This window comes from Drosophila tropicalis, unplaced genomic scaffold, assembly GCF_018151085.1.
Source record: "Drosophila tropicalis isolate 14030-0801.00 unplaced genomic scaffold, ASM1815108v1 contig_158, whole genome shotgun sequence".
NCBI lineage: Eukaryota > Metazoa > Arthropoda > Insecta > Diptera > Drosophilidae > Drosophila > Drosophila tropicalis.
In genome coordinates, this window is record NW_027172602.1 from 6,370,249 (window position 1) to 6,389,153 (window position 18,905).

An 18,905-nucleotide genomic window follows, 5' to 3' on the forward strand; every position below is an offset into this window, starting at 1 on the left:
AATGATAGTGATAATGGGCATTTAACAACATTGCGAACATTTCACACTTGATGCAAATTCAATCAAATTTGATTATCGGACTTTCTTTCTCTCCCTTTTTTTTTTTTTTGTTTTTCTTTTCTTCTTTGTATGTTGCTTGGTTTCGTTTAATAAATTATTTTTGTCACGATTGCTTTACATTGTTTATTTTTGTTGTTGTTGCAGTTAGCCATCTTATGCCACATAATAGCAACTACGTTTTGGGATGACTGCAAGAAAGAGAGGAAAAAAACAAATATTAATTAAGGAATAAATATAAATTATTACTATTATTAACAACGATCCCACAATCAAAACCAACAGTCCTTCAACCTTCCTTCCACCTTAACAAAGCCACATTTTTAAATTGACCCTTTCGTATGTTGATATCGATTAAACTGATCAGTATCTATTAACTGAGATTGGTTAATACCGTTTTTGAGCCATGAACAACTTCACATGTCCTTTTCCAACTGATCCTTTTTGTTTATTTCAGAATTTTTGTTTACTAACTTTAAATAAAGTTTCGAATCCTTTTGCTGCAATTGAACAACTGACCAACTGAAAAAATGAGCGATTTAACTCAATTCGAAAAAGATAACAAGTGAACATGTTCATCAAAACGAGCAATGTTTACCCAACACTAGTTCCGATCAACTATAAATCGAAAAAAAAATAATGGCTTAGATTAAAACCAAAAGCAGAAGGCAAAGGGGCAGAGTAGATTTTCTCCAAAACTGCTCTTTTATTTAGTCGAATCCAGCGTTCTGTTAAAGCGCGCTTTGCTGGCGAGTTTTGTCTCTCTCTCTCTCCCTCTCGTGTTGACTGGCCCCCATTTTACATGCTCTCTTTCTCTTCTACCATGTCACACTCGCTCGCACTCTTTTAGCTTAGGCATGAGCAGGTGAACGAACGACACGCGACGCAAAAACCTTGCGTTTATATGGGTGTGTGTGTGTACTATAGATGTATTCTAAGACAAGTTCAACGTAAAGCGCGAGACGGTGGTGTTAAGGTAAAAGCACAGCTGTTTTAAGTTCGATTTTGATATTTTGTATTAGCGCAGAGGCACTGTTGCCAAGGCAAGGTATTTTGCATATGCATTTTTTGTGTGCAATTACAGAAACAAAAAAAAAACCAAAATGTTATTTAACAAATTAGAATTTCAAACAAACAGAATAAAAAACTGTAATGACAGTTGTTAACTAATGTCAATTGTTGTTGTTGTTGTTGCTGTTCTTGTTGCCATGCAGGATAAACTTGTCACACTGTGATTTTTTTTTTTTTATTAATTGTCATTTGTTGCTGTTGTTGTTGTGCATGTTTGCAGGAATTATTCACATTCAGACAGTTCCTTCGTTGACAACAAAAAACCAGTTTCTTTGCAACAATACAAAAATGTATACATATGTACATATGTATATTTAAAACATAAAAAAAAAAATGCAATTCACACGCAAAGAACTGACCATGAATCGCACTTTATGCTCCTTTTCTCTCCCCGTCGATTTTTCCCATCATCACCTACCCTGCAAGACCAATCTTTTCATACTCTTCTCTGACTCACACATAACATGGCAACAAATGTGCGTCACACTTGTCGCCTACTATAACCTACCATATCTATGGACAGTCGACAAATACATATGATCATGCTTAATAAATTGTAGTTTTTATTAAATCAATCAATTATTTATGCCAGAGTTTTTTATTTCTATGAACGGAATTGAATATGACATTAATTAGTTTTCGAAATAGTTATATGTATACAGATTTAAGACATCTTGATGTTATTTTTCTTTCTAAGGATCTTATTCTAATATCTGAATTATGCCCAGGACGTGTGTGTGTGTGGGTATCAAATATGTAACTGTTACTAACTATGACTCTTAGGCTTATCAATTGAAATCAAAATGCTGCAATTAACTCTATATCTGTGACGTTAGATAGAAATGCTTGAAAGTAATATTTCAATTGTATACACTTGTAAATGTGTGTATGTGTGTGGGTGTGTGTGTATGTGTGTGTGTGTGAATGCTTTAACGTCGACGTCGTCTTCTCCTGTTAGTATTGCTCTGGCTGTATGCCTCTCTGCTTGATATTTTTAGCCAGGCAGCAACAACTTTTGCCTCATCATTTATATTTTTGGGCCAACACGATATCGGTCGTACAGCAGCAACCGAAAGGCCCACGCCAATACAAGCCCACACACACACACACACAAACATATAGATGTAGGTATACAAAGTGCCGGCTAATTGTATTTAAAAGCCCACCAGCTGGGAACTTTGCTGCTTTTTGCCATCTAGCCATTGTTTTGCCGTTATTTCGTTACAATGTAACCATTATCACATTAGTGCATAAACACAATTTTGCTGTAAATTAATTGAATCATTTTTTTTTCTCTTGTCTTTCTATTAAAGCAGACCGATTAAATAATTTTACATTAAAATTGGTTCATTTATTTTGATCACTAATCAATATTACTTTTGCAAAGATATTTCTACAAGTAACGGGTTTCCCTGTCTTTTTTGAAAACCATTATTTTGTCGATCAGTGATGGGGCTACGCGCAGCGTCGTAGTCGCAGTGGCAGCGTTCAGTTTGACGTCAGAGCGTGAGCATGAGCTGCGTCGGTGGTGGCGGTAGCACTCATACTTTCGCCTTTGTGAGAAAGTATTTGTATGTATGTCTGTGTCTGTCTCTCTCCATCTCACATTGGCTTTTGGCTGGCTTTCTCTCTTTTTTTTCCACCCACCATTAGCAACGGGAGCACGCACGCACGCATGCTCTTGTAGAAGAGCGCTGCCGCTACCCCCTACCCCTTCTCTTTTAAACCGTCAGCGTCATGTGGTGGCTGACCCAAATACTTATGCCGTTGTGTTGTTGTTGTTGTTAATTTAATTTAATTATAATTAGAAATAGAATGGCTTCATTTAGGTGCAAAAGTTTATTATTAAACTAATAAATAGAAGTAAATAACAAAACAGAAAAAGGGGAATTTTAAACTTTTCTTTTTTTGCGCAACAAAATATTAATATACACATACAAGTCAGTTTATATGTATGTATGTATGTATGACTGTCAGTGTGTTTTTTTGCGCCACATTTTTAGGTGCGACTGTCTCTACTAAAAATATATTGTAGGCGTTTTCTTCATTTTTCGCTGATTAGCTACCAAAACCAAAAACAAAACTTTGCCAAATTTAAATAACGGTACTCAGACTTTAAAATACCGTATAGGAGGCAACGAATTAAAAAAAAAGGAGGAATTAAATACACATGTAAATTCACCAAGATGTCGTGTATTCATCCCTCTAAATCTATGAAATATAGAAGTCTCTGAAAGCATCACATTAGATTGATCTAACTAATTAACGATCGTCTCATGTGACGACTCTAATATACCCTCTCTCTCTCTTATTCTAGGGTATTACCGAAAGAAAGCAAGAAAGAAAGGGAGGTGACTATAAAAATAATAACAACAACATTTGGCGTTTTTTTTTTAATTTTACGTTTGCGCTTTTGGTAGCACTTTTTTAATGGAAGCAAAGGAAACGAAAAAAGTAGCTGTAAGAATTTATGCTTTCTTTTTATTTTGTTTCTTTTGCTTTGGTTTTTATTTCTTCATTGCCTTCTTGGTTAAGTGCGTAGTAGAGCAAATGAGAGAGAAAGAGACGGTAGGTATGTATGTGTATTTACATGCCAACACAAAACACACACACACACACATGCAAGCAAACGGTTCAAAGATCAATGACCGATTTTGCGAAACAAAAAAAAAACCATAACGAAACTCTAAAGCGGCAAACAGTCGCAACCAATTTTTGGCCTTCACAAAACGGTAGAAAAACTAAGAAATCATTAGGAGAGCATCCAAATTCAACAAGTGAAACCTCCTAAACAACAACAACAACGTTTACATTACTTAAAATTCTGCATATGGCGGTAATTTACCGAAGTTTGATCATGAAGTTTCGAGATGAAGGGGAGCCAAAGGTATGGTCCGATTCCTTGTGCGTCCCCTGTCTCTTTTTTCCCCTACTCTCTTGATCAAACCTTTATTAAGCAAATTATTTTGATTTTAGTATAAATACCGATAAAATGAATTTTCAGAGTGTCTTTTTCATTTGAACTTTGTATTAAATTTTCGCGATTCTTTAATTCATCTAACCTTGCATTTAATAATTAATAATTATTTAAGGATTGATTATTTAACCATAGAGGATTGATAGAAAGAACTTCATTGTACTAAGCTGCATAGCTTCCTTAAAAAATAAACAGTAAAATGAAAGCAAGGGCAAATAAATGTTTTATTTTTTAATACCATTTAGAAGGTATTGTCAAGTTAGATGTTTGTAACGCAGAATGAAACTTGATATTAGTGCTTTTTATTCCCTAATAAAGACTAATTGTAAGACTGACAGTTAGTGAAATCGGACAAGTTTTAAAATGCCGTCCAGATTGGATGTTGTTCCTTGATGAGTCCTAATTCACACAAATCAAATACATATGTACATACATATGTATTGTCAGTTAACCCCCATTTACTAGGTTTTATATTTGCTCATTTATGAATTGTCGAATCCAATGCTTGAGCATTACACACACACACACGCGCATTGAAGACGAGCTCTTGACAAAACAACGTCTCATCAATGACATCAACAACAAATGCAGCGACGCGTCGGAAGTGCAAAAACTGCGCAGGCGGCTGCAGCTTTGACACTGGCATTGAAAAATTGCAGCGCAATCCCAGAACAATAAAAATAACAACAACTACAACTACTTCCACACAATAATGATCATACGCTCTCTTTCTCTCTGTCTCTGTCTCTCTCGTTCTCGCCATTCTCTCGGTTTCACCCCTCCTACCACCGCCCACGATTGTTGTTTGCGGCTGTACAAACAAGAATAAAAACAACAATAACAACAACAGCACTGAGCATGGAAAAAGGAAAATAAAAATCAAGAATAAATTTCAATTATAATTTTTTTTTTTCTTTCTTTTTTTCCAGCAAAAAGAAATTGCGCCTTTCTCGAGTTGTATACCCTTTAACTAAATGGAGTATATCCAAAATATCAAAAACATTTGTGGTTAAATTTACTTGATCCCTAATCTACAAATACTAACTAATTATATGAAAAAACAAACAAAATATCTTATCACATTTAACCAGAAATTGTTCTTTTTTGTTATCAAATTTCGCTTAGAGTATCAAAGAAACGATCATCGGATGGGATGAAAATAACAACAACAATCATTAAACTTTTCAAGGGAAATACTACTACGTATTATTATTATTGTTATTATTATTGTTGTTGTACTATTTCCTTTAAACGGTGAAAAAAGATTGTTTATTATTATTATTTTGTCAGGGGAGGGGTAGAGAGATTGCCGTATTACTTATTGGAGACAAACTAACGCGACACGACACACTATGTATGTACATATATTGAAGGTGGGGAATGAGGGGAAGAATGACGATTTTAAAGAGTGCAATTTGAACTGCACAGACGGCACTAGGAGCACGTGTTTAGGCATAAGCAGTCGGCACCTGCTGCAAAAGTCGTCATCGTCGTCGTCGTCAATCATTGCTCTTTCTCTTAAATGATGCGCAGTTTACTTTGATTTACTTTTTTTGTATGTATGTTTGTTCATCCTACATCTAATCTTTATTCAAGTTCGATGCAAAATATTTTAGGAACTATAATTTTTCTCTTTTACTTCAGTAAAAGAGCTCTATCGCAGCCACCTAGTAGAATGCGTTCGTACATTTACTTTGAATGTTTGTGGTCTAAATGCAATGCAATTAAAAAATTATAATTTTAAAAATATAATTCCAGTTAAATTGAACTAAGTTCTCTCTGTAGCCAAAAACTAAACACATCTAAGTTTATAGGTTATTGTAAATCAAATGTGTCAAAAAATTGACTGAAAAAAATTTGTATTTTTTCAAGAGAAAATACATAATTGTTTCAAAAAGTAGTAACGGGAATCCGTCAAAAATCCAGCACACCTTTATCTTTTATGTATCAGGTTAAGTAATTATTAACATTTGGACTCGTTTTGGTTTAGCCGGACTTGTAAGCTTTTGATTCACCTGTCGACATAGGTAACTCTTTAGGAAAATAATGCAAATATTTATATGGCAGTTCATTCTATTAGTCAGTAACGTGTCAAGACTTAGAGGAGAGAAGACGTCACACACCAGTGGCAGATGTATGCAGCACAGTAAACTCATTAGTTGTCTGTATGGCGATTTGATACAGGACTCGGGGCCATTCAAATGTGAGTCCAATGAGAAGAAGCTGGAGAAAAATGTAACTTCCTCAGCGAATGAAGAGAGCGAACCATTTGAGGAGGAACGCGATTGTAGTTTGTCCTCTATAGCGGAGAAGGCAGCACAGGTGGCCAAAGCGGCAAATGATGCACAGGCTGGTGCCGCCCAGGATGCGTCGAAGAAGGTAAAAATGCAATTGGCCCATAAAGCCATACAAGCGGCACGAGCTGTTCAAGCAATACTCGAGGGAAAACAGGTCATTGTCGATAACTATGAGCGAGAAATACGTGAAGCGAATGCCTTTGTCTCTCAGGTGGACAATGAATTGAAAAGTAGCGCGGAAAAGGCTGCAACTGTCCACGCTATGGCCAAAACGTTCGAGTGTCAATTGAGTGATCTCAAGCAATTAATGCAACAGGCTACATATAGTATTAGGGATGTCAAAAATTTGCAAGAACAAGCTGAAACTGATCTAGAAGAGAAGACACAAATTCTGGAGGGATTACAGAATTGTGCCGATGATCTAAGCAGTCAGATGGCTCAAGCTAAAATGGATTATAAATGCGTCAAGGCGGCAGATGAGGCAAAGGAAAACCCCCATAAAAACTGGTACCTGTAACCATTAATGATTTCTGAAATTTCGATCGATAATCGCATAGTGCTTCATCCTGAAGTCAACAAGGAGAGGAGCATTATAACGGGGATTATGCACTTACTATATAATAAAAGAAATATATGCATATAATTTACAGATTTGAGTTTGGTCAACTGAAAAACAGCTGCCAATGTGTGTGTGAGTGTGTGTGATGGCTAGTTCAGACAGCTGTTTGCCATGCGGCCGTTAACGAGTGATGGCAAAGAGAAGACGGAGGTGGGGGAGAGGTCGGAAGGATTGGTGGAGCAATTGCAATTGGAATGGCTGCCACCTTGCCGCTGCTTCTGTTGTTGTTGGTATTGTTTGTGTTGTTATTAGTTGCTGCCGGCAGCGTCAACGTTGTTGAAATTTGAAACATTGCGAGAGTGAGAAGGAAAAGCATGTGAGTGAAAGAGACAGAAACAGAGAGAGAGAGAGAGCGCGTCAGAGAAAGGGCGCGCGCATTTGCAGCCTGCAAATGTAGACAAAATGACAGAGAGAGAGAGAGAGAGAGCGCGCGACAGCGAGATTAATAACAAGACACAGGGCTGGGAGAGAGCGAAAGTCACATATTTGTCAATTAAACAATTTAGTTATAATTTCATTGACAATTTTTACATACTAAATAAAACGCACAGCCCCCGAAACTCTGTCACACACACACATACACTGTAAATTCATAATGTTGTCCACCTTCTTTTTTCATCTTTTTTTTTTGCCTTTTCTTGCTTTGCAGCGAGAGTGACTGAAGCAAGCGAGTGAGTGAGTGAGGGAGCGAGAGAACAGAGCTTGCGCTTGCTGCGCTGCTAAAGCAGTCAATGGCATTTCTGTTTTTTTTTTTTTGTTTTATTATTTCGTTTTTCTTTTAATTCTTCAACCAAAATCAAAACAAAAACAATAATTTCCATAATTTTAAATCCGATAAAAAGCAATCGTTGGTGTTATTAATGTTTCCAATTGGATAAATTAAGTCAAAATGCCGGCTATATTTTAACAGCACGCTGTTTGTGGCCTAACAGCACACTGTTGTTGCGTTGACGTCGACAGAGACGCCATAGCTGCGGTATATGTATGTACTTTTTCCTGCCTGTTTTTTTTTTATGATTTTATATCGCTTTATTTGAAACTTACATTTGTTTTTGTTGCTATGTTCCGGATGATTGTTTTAATCCTTTGCGGTGACTTTTGTTGTTGTTGCAAGCATTATACAAAAAAAAAACATGTTTCACTTGATGCAGAAGCGACAGAGACGATGTTGATGACGCTGCTGCTGCTGCGGCGACGGCGGCTGCTTCTTCTGCACACACACACAAATACGCATTCATATGCATATATACATATATATGTATAAAAGAGAGACGGCGAGAGGGGAGAGAGAGATATGTAGAGGGAGAGCGAGCGTTTTTTTTTTTTTGTTTATTTCTGATTTCTTTTTTTCCCCCTTTTTTCTTGCGTTAGTTTAGTAATAATAATTTGTTCTCGCCCTTATTTGGGTTTCCTTTTTATTTAATAAATCCAGAAAACTGTCGTAATACAGCATTCACACGCACACACACACACGCATACACAATAAATTATGTTCTCTCTCCGAGTATTGACCTTTTCTTTGTTACTTTCTTTTTGCCTTTTCGCATTTGTTTTCACTTAGGCATTTTAATGCGTCGATTGCATAGATTTTCACTTAAAAACACACAAAAAAAATTTCTATTTAATTATCCGTTTTTTTATGCACATACAAATACAACAAAATGACGCCTATCTTTTAACGAAGAACAGAAGTAAACAGATCGAACAGGTTCGAGTTGGACTCTTTTGTCGGAGTTCGACTCCTTTGTTCGACTCTAATGTTCGAGTTCGACTCTTTTGTTGCATGTCGAATGTTTGCGCGTTTTACAGTCTCATTTTGAGCTAACGACACCCTTAGGACTATTACTCTTACCCTTAGGACTATTACTCGCACCCTTAGGACTATTACTCGCACCCTTAGCACTATTACTCGCTCCCTTAGGACTGCGACGAATTTACGGCTAAGAACTGCGGCGAGAAAGAAATTGCGGTTTAAATTAAGTCAATTGATTTGAAGTTAAGTTTTTTAAGTTAATTAATTTTTCTAATTCTAACACCTCCGCCAGAGGTGGAGGTAATCAATAGATTTGGCAAACTATCAGGAAAATGCAATGCAGCTATTGAATCTACATGCAAGAAACCCTCAACTGCCCAAACAACAAAACAAAATGAGAACTCTTTTTATTTTTCTGTTTAGATTTAAGCCAAAAAGCAACTTAGATGACAATTTTGGATAGTGAGATATACATATGCATACATACATATATTTTTGGACTATCCGAACATAATACATACATATGTATGTATGTATGTATGCCCCTGATAACTATCCGAATCAAAATCTAACTCGTAGGTTGTAATCTATGCTATCTGCTGCCAGTTGTTCTTGTTGTTTTAATGATTCTATTATTTAGTTAAATAAGTAATTTAGTTAGTTAAATTGACGCCAATTTGGCTATTTTACATATATACATATGTATGTCTAGGCACTACACGATCGACTGATCGATAAATGCAGCATGTATGTATGTATGTACATACATATATGTATGTTTTGGCCCAATATACATACATGCATATGTACTTTGCTTAAACTGATTCATAAAGTTAATATACCCTATGTGGGGTTAGAATAGCAAGGTTCTTGGGGGGCTTGTGTGTATGTATGTATGTGTGTGTACCGGCTGTCTTTCTGTCGTTCTGGCCCACTATATTTCTGTCTCTTTTTCGCTCTGGTCGTATATCAACAATCACACCATATACACATACATACACTCAGTTGGTAATTTAACTAAACTTGGCACAGCCTCAGTCAGTTTCAGTGGAGCCCCGGTCTGGACAGCACGAGCACGCGATCCTCCCTCCTCTTTGGTATCCATAATATACAAAATATCCTGTGTTTCCTTTTGAAAAAATGTCACTAGTGCGTTTATTAGGTGCAGAGGTAAGTACACAAAGACGTGTGTGTGAAAGAATATTGAATATAAATCAATTCTATGTACATATGTATGTACGTCAAAATAGTATATGTATGTATGTGAATATATGTATGTATGTAGGAGCCGTCGGACGGTGTATGTGTGTGTCGGGGGCGCGTGTGGATTTATATATATGTGGGAGTGTGTGTATATGTTGCAAATAGATGCAAATGCAACAACAATAAATGCAGTTAGTCCACTCTCTCATTTTTCATTTATTTGCTCTCTCTTCCTCTCTTGTTGGGTCTGCTCTTTGCCATTGAAATAAAACCGACAACAATAATATCACACGTGTTACGTAATTTCTAAGCAGATAAAAAACGAGGTATGGGTATGAAGAGAGCTGAAGGAGGCTGATTAGACGAACAAATTAGAAATTGCATCAAATGTAATCAAATCCAATAAAGCAAATGTCTACAATTGTAGGCAGCTTCGGGGTCTTTTTTATTATTTTTTTAAATTTTATTTTAGCGGTGAAATGGGAATATTGAAATTCGATCAATTTGAGCAATGAAAGTGGGGGGAATCAACAGTTAGATTATGGGGGGTTGATAAACACAGGCGTGGCAACGCCAAATCCAAATGTGTTGCCAAGCTGATAGAACCTGCTGCACACCTGTTGCTTGTTTTCTTTTTGTTTTTAGATTAGAGTTGCCGAAGAAATTTACCATTACAAGGATTCACACTTAACAACTTTTTTAGATGTATGTATGTATATGTACTTACATACATACGTACATATGTACATACATACATATGTATGCAAAGGTGGAGTTCTTACTGAACTCAGTTATTTTCCCAAGTTTGGCAAAACGATCTTGTATTATTGGGTGGCTTAAGTGAATAGTTTTAGATATAATAATTTTATCGTCTAAGATAAAGATAAGATAAACCTTAATAAGACTTTATTAAGTATAAAATGAAGCAGCTGACCTTACTCATATTGTAGGTATGAAAAAGTACAAGGATACAGTATAACATTCTCCTTTGTTTGCCCTTTACAGGCGCGGCAATTGGCCCGACGTGCCTACTCATCAACGCCCACTACCACAAAACTCTTTATTGATGGTAAATTTGTGGAGTCAAAGACTAACGAGTGGATCGATGTGCACGATCCGGCCACCAATCAAGTGGTGACCCGTGTGCCCAAGGCCACCAAGAGCGAAATGCAAGCTGCATTGGACTCGAATAAGAAAGCCTTTGCCGCATGGAGTAATCAATCGGTATTGACACGTCAGCAGGTGATGTTCAAATTGCAGGCCCTTATCAAGGCGAATATGGGAGAGCTGGCTAAGAATATAACCAAGGAGCAGGGCAAGACTCTGGCTGATGCCGAGGGCGATGTTCTGCGCGGCCTTCAGGTAGTGGAACACTGTTGCAGTATTCCCTCATTGCAAATGGGGGAGACTGTAGCAAATGTGGCCCGCGATATGGATACCTATTCCTTGGTGTTGCCATTGGGTGTGACCGCTGGCATTGCTCCATTCAATTTCCCAGCTATGATTCCGCTATGGATGTTCCCAGTTGCCATTACAACGGGCAACACTATGTTGCTGAAGCCATCAGAGCGTGTTCCTGGAGTCACTATGATGCTAATGGAGCTGCTTAATGAGGCCGGATGTCCGCCAGGTGTAGTGAATGTTATCCATGGCCAGCACGATGCCGTCAATTTTATTTGTGATGCACCAGAAATTAAAGCTGTATCATTTGTCGGCTCCGATCAGGCTGGTAAATACATTTACGAACGGGCTGGAAAAAATGGCAAACGTGTCCAGAGTAATATGGGAGCCAAGAACCATGGTGTCGTTCTGTCCGATGCCAATAAGGAGAACACTCTGAATCAATTGGCCGGAGCTGCTTTTGGTGCTGCTGGCCAGCGATGCATGGCACTCTCTACAGCCGTATTTGTTGGCGATGCTCAGAAATGGATACCCGATCTGGTGGAACGCGCCCAAAAACTCAAGGTTAATGCTGGCCACGTACCCGGCACCGATGTGGGCCCAGTTATTAGTGCTGCCTCTCGCCAGCGCATCAATGATCTGATCGAGTCCGGAGTAAAGGAGGGAGCCAAGCTTATTCTAGATGGACGTAAGATAAGTGTGCCCGGCTATGAAGATGGTTACTTTGTTGGTCCCACTATTCTGAGCGATGTGACTCCCTCAATGAAATGCTACACAGAGGAGATCTTTGGCCCTGTTCTGGTCATCCTCAACGCTGACACTTTGGACGATGCCATTTCGATTGTTAATGCCAATCCATATGGTAATGGCACCGCCGTTTTTACCACAAATGGAGCGGCTGCACGTAAATTTGTCAACGAAATCGATGCCGGACAGGTGGGCGTCAATGTCCCCATTCCTGTGCCATTGCCCATGTTTTCGTTCACGGGCACGCGCGGATCCTTCCGGGGCGACCATCATTTCTATGGCAAACAGGGCGTTAAGTTCTACACACAGACCAAGACTGTGACTCAGTTGTGGCGTGAGACCGATGTGACCCACACACAGGCGGCTGTGGCTATGCCCACAATGAAGTGAGTTTATAAAGAAATCTGGAGATAATGACGTATTAAACGTATCATTGTATTGGATTCTAATACAAGGGAATTATTGCATTTATTTTTGTGTGCCTGTTTTTAGAGATAAGATGTAAAGAAATTTCAAATATAACATTACAATAAATTGTTAACGAAAAGCATTATAAAAACTGCAAGAACATTATTTTCGGGAGGTAATTAAGAGAAACAGTGGGAACAACTTTAAATGAAATTTAAAAAAAAGTGCACAAATTCAAATTCGATTTTCGATAGGTTTTGCTCCGAGAATGTCGATTAACCGATAGGTTTGCTCCAATAATGTCAATTAACCGATAAATTTTGCTCCGACAATGATTACGATAACGTTGCTTTCGATAACACCGATAACTTTACTCCGATAACGATAACGCTATACATGATCGTGTCGATATCGATAGCTTTGTTCGAATAATATCGATAACTTTGCTTCAATACAACCGATAACGATAACTTTGCACCGATAGCGTCGATATTTATTGATTACAGGGCTGCCAACTCATTTAGTAGTGTGCAAAAAAAGATAGAAAAACAAAAAAAAAAAAAGTTCTCCAGTTTTTTTTTTCTCCAAATTATTGTGTAAAGAAAGCAAGAGACTTATTTTAATGAACAGTGTTAGCCTTTAATTTTCCATCATAACTTGACGGAAATAAAAACTAAATTTGTGTTTTCGGCAAATGAAACTATTTTGTTAGCTAAGCAAACCGACGTGCAACACACACAAGACATCCCCATACATGCATACATAAATACATACATACAAACGTACATGCTCACGCACACACACACAAACCATACGGAAAAGTACGAGTAGCCCCATAAATTAAAAGTAGGTGTAGAGGTTGGGACAAGGAAGAATCAGATTCAGAATCTCGACAAAAGAAAGAAAGTAAAAAAAGAAAAAAACAAGAAACAGTAGCACCAACACCAACACCAGTAGCAACAGCAGCAGCGGCAGAGACAAAAGTAGCGGCAACAGCAGCACCATCACCACAAATAATACACACAGCAGTGGCAAATGAGAATAAGAAAATTGAAAAAGTTAATTGAAGTCCAATTGTTTTTGTTGTATGCTACAGGCTGAGCAGCGATCGGTTCATAGGGTAAGTGTATTGTATTAAAAAAAAAACTGTCAAAATGAAAAAGAAAAGCTCAAGCCATGCGTATGCACACATATACATACATACATTATGCATATACATACGTATTAGTATGCGTGTATTTTGACAGTTCTCATAGCATTTTTGTTGTTGTGCTTTTTCTTCCCTCTCATTCTCACGATCTTTTCCTCTCTCACTCCTCACTATCTACCTCTATTTTTTTTTTTGTATTTCTTTTCTTCTTTTGCCTGCAGGAACACTAGCAACAAGATCAAATACAAAGGCGCAGCAACATCAGTTTGTGGTTGAGTTTTCCCCCCAAATAAAATGGAAATTGAAACAGATCAATCGATAGAAGCAATGGACACTCAGGATACCCAAGAGGTTGAAATTATCACAAGTGACCTACAACAACAACAACAGCAGCAACAACAGAAACAGAATTCTCCGCCACAATTACCGAAATTTAAGAATCTTATCCAGCCGACGGGTCAATTACATGCTGTTGGAGCAGTAACCCAATTGGCGGCTCCCCCACCACCACCACCACCAAGTGAAAACGGTAATGTGCCGCCACAGCAACTGTTAGCCGATAGCAGTTCCACATCGTTCGGTCCAGATCCGCAAGATCAGCAACATCCCGGAGCAATGGCAATGGAAGATGAATCAACCAAGGAGGATCAGTTCCGATCGGAAACGACCTTCTCATATACAGTGGAAAATGTTAATCAATTGAAGGCCCAGAGACTCTCACCACCGGTCTATGTACGAATGTTGCCATGGAAAATAATGGTCATTCCGAATGATCGGGCATTGGGCTTTTTTTGCAATGCAATGGAGAGAATGATTCGCCCACATGGTCATGCAATGCCATAGCAGAGCTGCGTCTCAAGTGCCACAAGCCGGATGCCCAGCCATTCACTAGGGCCAGAATCAAGCATTTGTTCTATTCCAAGGAGAATGACTATGGTTATTCAAATTTCATTACCTGGCAAGAGCTACAGGATGCCGATAAATGTTATGTTTTGAATAATAGCATCACCTTGGAGGTGCATGTCATTGCAGATGCCCCACATGGTGTACTGTGGGATTCAAAGAAGCACACCGGTTATGTGGGCCTTAAGAATCAGGGGGGCCACATGCTATATGAACTCCCTGCTGCAGACACTCTACTTCACAAATTCCTTAAGGCTAGCTGTCTATCGCATACCCACCGAGGCGGATGACAGCACTAAATCAGTTGGTCTCTCCTTGCAAAGGGTATTCCATGAGCTGCAATTCGGTGATCGTCCGGTAGGCACCAAAAAGCTAACCAAATCCTTTGGCTGGGAGACACTCGACTCGTTTATGCAACACGATGTTCAGGAATTTCTGCGTGTCCTTCTCGACAAACTTGAGTCCAAGATGAAGGGTACCTGTCTGGAGGGCACTATACCAGGTCTTTTCGAGGGCAAAATGTCTTCATATATTAAATGCAAAAATGTCGACTATAACTCTACACGCTACGAGACCTTTTATGACATTCAATTAAACATCAAAGATAAAAAGAATATCTATGAATCCTTTCAGGATTATGTTGCCTCTGAAACTCTGGAGGGCGATAATAAATACGATGCTGGTGTCCATGGGCTACAGGAGGCTAGCAAGGGAGTGATATTCACCTCATTCCCTCCTGTATTGCATTTGCATCTCATGCGTTTCCAATACGATCCTATAACAGACAGTTCGATTAAGTACAATGATCGGTTTGAGTTCTATGAGCAAATTAATTTGGATAGGTATTTAGCAGATCGTGAAAAAACACCCGCCGACTATGTCCTTCATGCTGTACTTGTCCATTCGGGCGACAATCATGGTGGTCACTATGTGGTTTTCATTAATCCAAAAGCGGATGGTCGTTGGTTTAAATTTGATGATGATGTGGTGTCGAGTTGCCGCAAACAGGAGGCCATTGAACAAAACTATGGCGGAATGGATGATGAAATCTCTTTTCATGCCAAATGCAGTAATGCCTACATGTTAGTCTATATCCGGCAGTCAGAGTTGGATCGCGTTTTGGGCGATATTCCAGAAAATGAGATATCCAGCGATTTGGTTGAGCGACTTGATCTTGAAAAGCGCATTGAGATGGCCCGTCGCAAAGAGCGCAGCGAAGCCAATCTATATGTCCCCGTTCATGTCATCCTGGAAGAATATTTCGAGGGTCAGCAGAAGCGGCGTCTCTTTGATCTAGAGAAAACACATCAGAGGCCCTTTAAGCTCAAGCAAAATCAAACAGTCGACGAATTGGTTGAAATGTTTGTCAAGGGGTTCGGTGTGCCACGCGATCGTATGCGCATCTGGAATATGTGCACAGCCCAGACACAGAAATTTCTGCATTTCGATTTTGAGGCAGAGGCTGGACGCACCATTGAACAGATACCCACCTCACAGAAGCCTTGGGTGGTGTTTCTAGAATTGGCATCGCCGGAATCATCACCCGATGCGCCGCTGCCACCATTTAATCCCAAAACTGATGTACTATTGTTCCTCAAGTACTACGATGCTCGGAATAAACGACTTAATTATATTGGATGCACTCAGCAACCGCAGACACGGCGGCTAATCGATTTGGTGCCCGAGGTGAATCGTAAATTGGGCTTCGATCTGGATACCGAGCTGACCATATTCGATGAGTATGCCGACAAGAAGGTGGCCAATCTGCATGATCCCATTGAAAGTGTGCTCTACATACCACAGGATCATTTGCAAGGACATATATTGATATTTGAACGAGAATTGGTTGACATGAAACTTGATTTGCCAACTGTCGAGGATTATTTCTTAGATCTGGTCTATCGAATTGAAATCGTATTTAGCGACAAATGTAATCCCAATGAACCCGATTTTACGCTGGAATTATCCAATCGATATAATTATGAGCAACTAACCAATGCTGTAGCCGAACGGCTAAATACCGATCCGCAAAAATTGCAATTCTTTATGTGCATCAACAACTATAAGGAGACGGCAGGCAATGCTGTGCCGTATACATTTAAGGTATATATATCATATCATACCACCAATACGTATATAATGCAATTACAAAAATAATTCCTTGTTTGTTTTTCTGCAGGGCACCATTAAGGACCTTGTGTCGTATACCAAACAGAGCGCACCTAAACGCATATTCTATCAAAGATTATCGCTAAGCATCCATGAACTGGACAATAAGAAACAATTCAAGTGTATTTGGGTATCGAACGACCTTAAGGAGGAGAAGGAGCTGGTACTCTACCCCAATAAGAATGACACTGTTAAAGGATTGCTCGATGAGGCGGCCAAGAAGATCACATTCTCTGAAAATAGCCGTAAAAAATTGCGCCTTATGAAGGTTAGCAATCATAAAATTGTTGCCCTATGCAAGGATGATGTTGCCTTGGAAACGCTGCTCAAGAATAGCGATTCGATAACCACAACACAAAATGCTGGCGGTGGTGCTGGTGCTGGCGGCGGCGGTGGAAGCGGCGGTGGAGCAAATAGCGGTGCACAAAAAACTTATCGCATTGAGGAAATACCGGCCGACGAAATGCAATTGGCGGAAAATGAATGCCTTATACCGGTGGCGCATTTCAGCAAGGAATTGTACAATTCATTTGGTGTACCATTTCTAACCAAGGCGCGTCAGGGTGAGCAATACAAGGAATTAAAGCAACGCATTCAAAAGCGTCTCAATGTCCCTGATAAGGAGTGGGAGAACTATAAGTTTTCCATTATCTCGATGGGTTTAATTGGTGATGTTAACGATAATACGCTAGTAGATTTGGAAATCTATCGATCCTCCAATGGACAGTCACCGTTCTTTGGCCTCGATCACATAAATAAGTCACGTAAAAGAAGTTCCCTTAATTTCTCCGAAAAGGCAATCAAGATATATAATTAAGGAAGTGCTCCAAAAAAAAAAAAAAAAAACAAAAAAAAAACAAAAACAAACCAAAAAAAAAAGAAAAATAATGAGATAATAGTGAAAGATAGGAGGAGGAGGAGGAGGAGGATCCAGGAAATGGGCCAACTATATTATATGGGGGAAGAGGGGGCAACCTGCTGCTAAACCAAAAAAAAAAAAAAAATCATACGAAAATTACATGCAAAAAAAAAAAAAAAAGAAAAACGAAGTTAACTGACCTTATATAAAATATATGCAATACTATCTTCCCCCATTCCCCCCACTCGTTCACCGCAGAATATTAATTTCTTTGATTGCACGAACATTTTCCTTTTAGAGACAAAAATGAAAAGAAACAAGAAATGAAAAATAATTAACAATCTCTAAGTCATACATTATTATTTATTAACAATTATGCTCCGCAACCACCACCACCTCCGGGTCCTCCATATCTAATCTGTTCTACATTTATATCTAATTATTGACTTATTGCTGCTTATATAGAAGAGAAAACAACAAAAACAAAATAAGGAAAAAAATAAGCGGAAAACAAAATCTTCAATTTTAGATCTAGGCTTTTATATGTGAACGTATGATGAATATGTGTGTGTGTGCGTGTGCGTGTATTTGGTTTTTTTGTTTCGCCGAAACACACTTATTTAAATTAAAGCTCTTATAGATATATATATTTTTTTTTTTGGCTAAATGTAAATAAAAGTGTTGCAGTTGTCCCCTCGCCTCCACCGCCCACACATATGAAATGTCAGTTATATAAGAAAAAAAGTGAAAAGAAATTAACAAAATTTAACCGTTATAAAGCCGCAGTCAAAAGTAAAGTACCGCAAGAGAGACACACATGATGCGAGAGAGAAAGAGATCGTTATATGTATAAGCTTAACCACACGAAGAAAGACCGAAGAAAATGAGAAAACAAAAGATAAAAATAAAAATAATGGATTTGTTTCAAACAATTATTTGTGATTTTAAACCATGAATGGATAAAAACAAAAAAATAAACATAAATTATACAAATACATCAACAAGAAACAACAAACAAAAAGAAAAAAAAGGACTAAAGATCATATAATATTAATAATAAAATACTATAATACAAAAGTTATTGCTTTCTTTTTCTGTCTGTATTTGTTGAAACTAAACCGAAATTGCGAAAACTACACAAATGCAAAGAACGAACCAACCAAGCCCCCCCTCCACACACAATTGGCATAAGATAATAATGGATCAAGAGTTAATTTCCTTTTCCTGGATTTAACAAAAACTTATTTTAACATATACCTACATATATATGCTATTATTATTTATGCAGTAA

The 18,905-nt window shown here is 38.3% G+C and overlaps 2 protein-coding genes across 2 annotated transcripts; both read left to right on the forward strand.

The window, feature by feature from the left end:
* Positions 1-9,784: 9,784 nt before the first annotated feature.
* On the forward strand, positions 9,785-12,684 carry LOC137587156 (probable methylmalonate-semialdehyde/malonate-semialdehyde dehydrogenase [acylating], mitochondrial). The gene is made up of 2 exons (XM_068303431.1): positions 9,785-9,944; positions 10,983-12,684. Exons 1-2 carry the CDS (start codon positions 9,915-9,917, stop codon positions 12,513-12,515), a joined length of 1,563 nt encoding a protein of 520 aa, XP_068159532.1. The 5' UTR covers positions 9,785-9,914; the 3' UTR covers positions 12,516-12,684.
* A 359-nt stretch (positions 12,685-13,043) lies between these two features.
* Usp7 (Ubiquitin-specific protease 7) lies at positions 13,044-18,498 on the forward strand. The gene is given in 5 exon segments (XM_068283539.1): positions 13,044-13,653; positions 13,905-14,473; positions 14,476-14,780; positions 14,782-16,689; positions 16,766-18,498. Coding segments are annotated over 4 exon segments (3,516 nt in total). The 5' UTR covers positions 13,044-13,653; positions 13,905-13,977; the 3' UTR covers positions 17,573-18,498.
* Positions 18,499-18,905: the final 407 nt, after the last annotated feature.

Bases quoted from the DNA above. Each gene is read 5' to 3' on its own strand.
- LOC137587156 (XM_068303431.1), top strand. From the start codon at position 9,915: ATGTCACTAGTGCGTTTATTAGGTGCAGAG. The intron at 9,945-10,982 runs GTAAGTACACAA...TGCCCTTTACAG, and splicing joins TGCGTTTATTAGGTGCAGAG to GCGCGGCAATTGGCCCGACG.